The following is a 6,396-nucleotide window of genomic DNA, read 5'->3' as shown; positions in this document are numbered from 1 at the left end:
CACGCTAGATTCACAGATTCTTTCCAGTGGGTCTCTTTGGCCACATTCTCGTCTTAGAAATGCATATTAAACCTTCCCCCATCTTTGGGCATTTGGATTTGTGGTTTTGTTAATATACTCAGTGACCAAGTTCAATAGGTTTTAATATCTCGTTTCATAGTTGTAGATCTCCTGGAATTGGAACAGACAGCTGTGAAACAAAATGGGTAAAAGGAACTGATTCTGGGTCTTCTGCAAAGCAGATTCTGGGTCCCTTACAGTGTCTATGATGAGGAATTTAATTATAAAATGTTGCAAAAGTTTACAATTATGTTACTGGTCATATCTGATATAAAATCCTTTTAGTGTTGAATTAAATTAAATCCTCCCAATAGCTTTTCCCACAAATACATGTATTTTGAGATGTAGTCTAATTGTACCACCTCCTTTCTTCTCATGGAACTATTTTGGTGCATTTTGCAAAGTGCTTAGAAATCTGTATCTTCGTTAGTCTGATGTATAAGATTTATCAGGTCTGGTCTAGGCTTAGGAAAACCAGCTGAACATTTTTCACATCTTTAGAAAATGTGATTCTTTAAAGTGTCAACATCTGTAAAACTGGCTAGAAGGATGGTACCAAAGCAGCTACTGATCCAAATGGAAAACCTCGGGCAATTTCACATTTTATTGGAAACAAAGGTGTCATGCTTACTCTGCTGGTCCTTTATCTGAAACCTTTTCATCTTCAGTACTTCTCCAGTTACTGCAGAATGTTTTCTGCCGTGCTGGGTATCAAATTCAGGGGCTTGCCTGGGCTATTTAGTCAAGTATCCAACCAGTGACTGCAGTCCTCCAAATTTAAAGTATTTAAAAACCCCAAAGAATAGAGCAGGTTACATAAATTCCAACAAAACATGTAATATTTATTATAAGTGAAAGGATAAATCACAAACTGGAGCATGGAAATGAAATCATGTACAAAGCTGTGGAAGACACACGCACACACAAACCCATATGCACACACCAACAGACATACACGCACACAAAACAGTCACACATACACACACACACAGAGCTGAATATAAATTTGTCTTAGAATTTTTTTTTGTTTTAGTAGCCAAGGAAGATCGACTATTTAACATCTCTCTGTTATGCAACAGACCAGTATTTTGGAGAGCACTGTCTAAATTGAGAACATCAGATGGTAACGTCTTCTAGGTGTTCACAATCTACCTGTTGATAGGAAGAGGATTTTTCAAGTCTTGGAGAGGCTTAAAGGATGAGCTCTGCTTTTCCAAGTTGGATCAGCAGAACTAAGAACTGGAAAGGATTTCCAGGCTTATGGATGAACACAAACAACTTATGTCATTTTATTGTCCCCATTGTATCCTAGATTTTGAGAGGGGGATATACTCATTATAGTGCTTAAACACTATGTAGTTGCTGATAATAAAATTACAGGAGAAACATACAAAGATGAGTATATAGGGGGAGTGGGGCCTGTGTTTGCAAATGCTCCCTGGGTGCCATCTATCCCAGGTACTGGGTAGTGTAAACTGTGGGGATAATGGCAGGGCTGGCAGCTGTTAGCAGCAGGCAACTTTCTTATCTACCTTCTCCAACTCCTTATGCCATTTTCTCTATCTCCTTCAGAGCTGGCAGATGCCCCTCAGCCAACGTGACAAGGAGTTCACTTGTCTTTGCTGGGGATCCCAGAGTGTCACCTTTGATTAACTGTTAGAGAAATAAAAACAGGGGTTGTCCCAATGAGTGACTACTGTGTCAAACTCAAGGACTGCAGATGGTTCTTCCAGGAAGGTCTGGAGTCACCTGTGAGACTTCCTAGAACTAAATTTTTCCTTTATCATCAAATAATTAAACCTTTGTTACCATTATGGTGGTCTGTTGTGGTCTGTTCTCTACTGAAATACACAAGATCAATGACAGTGATTTTTTCTTTAGAGTTAAGAAGTAAAAGAGCTGTGCTCAAGATCTAACTGCCAAGAATTAGGTGTGTGTTGGGCACAGTGGTACAGGGCTGTTAACTCCAGTATCTGGAAGGTGGAGGCAGGAACATCAAGAGTCCATGGTCATTCTCAGCTACATTGTGAGTTCCAGGACAGTGTTCCTCTAGTGATTCCATCTCACAAAACAAAACAAAAATAATTATATATATATATATATTTAGGCAAATCAATTTCTATAGAATCTTTTTGCTTAACATGTAAAATAATTTATCCTTTCTGACACTAAAACCACCTAAATCATGGCTTTCTCTAGTGGTAGTGATCTATTGGAGGGCAGAGTTCACATTTACAACCCCAAATACCTATCACAATGACTATTAGACTGTATTTTTAACAACTCTGTTCATTGGCTCAGTAATTTAATGGGGGAAAAAATGGAAGTTTCTATAGCTTTAAATGAATGTAAGTTGTGAGGGAGGTGAACTTTACCATAATGCTCTCTCTTGGGTCTGGCAATCTAGGCCTGGAGCCTGGAGCTCCACATTACCAGTCCCAATCCACATAACACATCAGACAGTGCCTGGGTGTCCACACTCCTCAGACTTTCATCCCTCCCAAGTGTGCTCATCCTAAAGGCTGTGGCACTCTTTGGATCCTTTGGTACTCAGGAGCATACAATGCTCTTCATGTGTAGCCATGATGCTACTGTCAAAAGGTGCCTGCAAAAGAAAAAGAAAACAAAAATCAGTATTTATTCGGTAACACATTTTGTATGCAGCCTCAGACTGCTCTAGCTGTGCCTTTTACGCAAATCCAGGACCATGGCACTGAAAGCTTACTTCTAGGTTACCTATGTTAATTACTCATATCCCCACTTGTCTGTGAAGTAGGTACTATTATTATCTCCAGTTTGCATGAGGGTTTTGAAAGGAAAACGAGTGTGTGTGTGTGGGGGGGGGGGGTGCTGGTATGCTTGAAGACACGAAAGTGTTTGGGTTTTCTGGCTCCAGGGACCAGGCCTTAAGCACTACACCATGGTTCCCAACTTTAGTGCCTGATTCAGCTCCCCCATTTGTCTAATTCATCTTTGAGAAAATGTAACTAGAAGTTTGAAACTTACTTTGCCCAATCAGGAAAATCTAGTCTCTTTTCACACCCTCCCTTTTTTTTTTTTTTTTTTTTGGTTTTTACGAGACAGGGTTTCTCTGTATTGTTTTGGAGGCTATAGGTCCAGCCCGGCCTCGAACTCACAGAGATCCGCCTGCCTCTGCCTCCCGAGTGCTGGGATTAAAGGCGTGCACCACCACCGCCCGGCACACCCTCCCAATTTTTAACTGGATTTTCCTTTTTGTCCTTTTTTTCTCCCTCCCCCGCCAATATAGCACTTGTATTACAAAATATGTAAAGAAAAGGGAGTCCACAGAACACTTTTGAATACTAAGGGGATTGTTATAGAAAGGTCAAAATCACCAGTAATCACTCCAGGTGAAAGCTTGATTAAAAACATAGATGATCCCAAAGGAACCACTTCTTAAATCTCCAGACCAAGCATTTATAAAAGATGTTAAGTATCTGACCTCAAAAGTTTTGAGATTTTACTGGAGTGCTTGACTGTTTTGAAAAACTGGTTTTATAGTTGTATATTTCTCTTCAAAATAGAGCTCAGGAAATTAGCTTTAATATTTTAGCAATTTAATATACAATGAACGAAAAAGCCAAAAAACAAAGGCAAGGTTACAAAAACTAAAATTCAAGAGTACTCAAGATCAGTTTTCAGAACTGCTTTCTGTTAAACCTCCCAAATTGTCTTCCAGCTGTGCTCTGCAAGAGCTATAACATTTAAGAACTGACATTAAGCCGGGCGTTGGTGGTGCACGCCTTTAATCCCAGAACTCGGGAGGCAGAGGCAGGCGGATCTCTGTGAGAGAAACCCTGTCTCGTAAAAACCAAAATAAAAAAATAAAAAAAACTGACACTATTAAGATGGGAACAGCATTATAATAAACTCATAGATGGTACACAAAACGTCTTAAGACCTCAACTATAAAAAGTGAGAATGCCATTTTATTTGCCACAGAAATGAGGGAAGAAACGTCAGTGAAATAAATGTGATAACATGACTCACACTTCATTATAAGTGATTTCCCCAAATTCACAATGTTTCCGTTTGGCTGAACTAAAACGAACTGAAGAAAGGAGCTTGTAAGTAGGCCACTTATGTTACTCCCAAATGAGTTTAAATACCCACATGAGGTAAATACACTGTTGGTTGTGTTCAGCAATCTTCTCTGTCAGCCGGTTTTACAAGAATCATAAAATATCTTATAAAACATATATGAAATTTTCTTGGCTCAGTCTTAAAAGTAAAAATAAGGATATTCAAATCCATACTATGTTGCTTCCAAACTTCTTCTATTACTTTAGAGTTGCCTAGATGGGCTGTACAATTAGTCATTTCACTAAGATTATTGTGTGTACAAATTTAGCACCCCGTGGACTAAGAGTAATGAGAATAAAGTCCTTCTCGAGTGCTCCAGTTCCCCACTAACGGGACGAGTTTTCTCTGGAACATAAGGAAGCCTAGGTACCACATCCTACAGTCACCTAGGACTTGAGAGAATTCAGAAACCCAAAATAAAATACTCTAAAATTCATTTGAAATGTCTGAAGTCTAAACGAATTATTTTGCCCTTCTTCCCAGTTTCATATTGACAATAGAGATGAGGTGTCAGATTAGTGCACGGATCTTTGGTAAACTCACATTTTAATGCCCCCACCCACCCCCGCAGTGAAACCAAAAACAGAAATACAAGTTTGCTACTACATGCTTTCCAGACTTAAACGCCCAATAATAAGCACACTGCACCGGTCCTTGGTCAGGGAGGCTCACATTTTAAATAAACATTGCCAGAAGAATGTCCTCAACTGAAGACTGAAGTCACTCTCCCTTCCTCTTCGGACCTTCCGAAGAAGGTGGGTGGGAGAAAAGACAACGCTCAGCTCAGTCCTCCATGGCAAAGTCTTTGGTCTTTTCCTCCTGGTCCCCCACTTTGTAGCGCAAGAGGACACGCAGATGTCTGGGGTTGTCCCGGGAGGGCAGCAGAGTGATCTCTCCGGAAATGTCCGTATCTTGTTCCACAGGCACCGGCTCATTCAGGTAGAGGAGCGCCTGCTTCCAGTGGGTGCTCGGGTGAAAAGGCGAGGTGGACAGCACCAGAGGTTTCTCCGAGTCCCCTCCAGGGAAGGTCACCTGGAACCAGATGGCAAAACCATGCAGAGGAGCCGAGCCATAGCAGCTGCAGCGGAAGCGCCCGCCTACACCGGTCTCCAGCTCCTGCTCCAGGCCGGCGCGGGCCAACTCGAGATGGGCAAAGCGCTGCGGCCGGGCCAGCACGTCCTCGCCGGACAGACCATGCACCACGATCTCCGAGTGGCTCATGAGGCAGCGCGTGGCGAAGCTTTCCAGGCAGCTCATGTCAACGCCGTACTGCTGCTTCACCTGGCTCCAGAAACCCAGACGCCATTCCAGCATCTGGTCGCTAATCGGGGCCACGAAGAGCTCCGCGGAAGCCGGCAGGAGGAGACCGCCCTCCTTCAGCCATTTGGTCCGCGCGTGGAGCACGGAGCTCAGCATGGACTCGTGCAGAAGTCCGTAGCCCATCCATTCGCTCACGATGGCGTCCACCTTCTCCGGCAGCTCCACCGTCTCCACCGGGCCTGGCAGGACGTGCACGCGGTCTTCCAACCCGTTGAGCCGCACTACCTCCCGGGCCTGTTGCCAGATGGCGCTGGCCTCCACGGCGTACACGCGCCGGGCACCGGCCTGGGCGCAGAAGATGCTCAGAATGCCGGTGCCCGCTCCCACGTCCAGCACCGTCTTACCTCGCAGCGCGGCCCAGTTCCGCAGGATGCCCAGGCGGTAGGCGTCGGTGCGGACGCGGTCGGCGATCATCTCCTCGTGGATCGACACGTCGGAGTAGCACGCGTAGTACAGCTGGTCTCGCTCGCACTTAGTCCTCCGGGGTCCCGGCTGGGCTGCCTCCTGCTCCCCGCCATCTTCCTTCTCGGCTCCCTCCCCTCCTGCGCCGCCGTGCCCCGACTCAAGCTTTCTTTTCTCGATCAGCGACATCTTGGCCGAGGCGGCAGGCCCCCAGCAGGCGTTGCGCGGTGCGGGCGATCTGGCTCCGAGTCCCGGAGGCTGCTGGGTTTTGTAGTCCAGGCTGGTTATCCCACCCCTTTCGGGTGGAGGCGCTCTGAGAATCTCATTGGACTAGGGCAGGGCACTTCTGTTCCGCTTCTCTAACCCCTTTACACACCTTTTCCCTAAGACCACACTGTTAATCCCGTGATTCTTTCAGTTCTTGCTCTTTCCTTTTGCCGATCCGCCTTTTTTAGTTTCACCTACTCTTGAAGCAGACACACCCACTTACAACTGTGTCTCTGCTCCTCT

At 44.8% G+C, this 6,396-nt stretch overlaps 1 protein-coding gene across 1 annotated transcript; it reads right to left on the bottom strand.

Moving 5' to 3' along the window:
- Nucleotides 1-881: 881 nt before the first annotated feature.
- Prmt6 (protein arginine methyltransferase 6) lies at nucleotides 882-6,146 on the bottom strand. Its single transcript, XM_021230992.2, has 2 exons — nucleotides 4,837-6,146; nucleotides 882-2,665 (listed from the first exon to the last, which is right to left on the bottom strand). Exon 1 carries the CDS (start codon nucleotides 6,073-6,075, stop codon nucleotides 4,948-4,950), a length of 1,128 nt encoding a protein of 375 aa, XP_021086651.1. The 5' UTR covers nucleotides 6,076-6,146; the 3' UTR covers nucleotides 882-2,665; nucleotides 4,837-4,947.
- Between the last annotated feature and the right edge of the window lie 250 nt (nucleotides 6,147-6,396).

The sequence above is a fragment of the Mesocricetus auratus genome, unplaced genomic scaffold (assembly GCF_017639785.1).
Source record: "Mesocricetus auratus isolate SY011 unplaced genomic scaffold, BCM_Maur_2.0 Super-Scaffold_100009, whole genome shotgun sequence".
Taxonomy (NCBI): Eukaryota; Metazoa; Chordata; class Mammalia; order Rodentia; family Cricetidae; genus Mesocricetus; species Mesocricetus auratus.
This window is presented reverse-complemented; position numbering and strand designations above follow the sequence as displayed.

What these genes read in the sequence shown, in the direction of transcription:
- Prmt6 (XM_021230992.2), bottom strand. Translation starts at nt 6,075, where the DNA reads ATGTCGCTGATCGAGAAAAGAAAGCTTGAGTCGGGGCACGGCGGCGCA.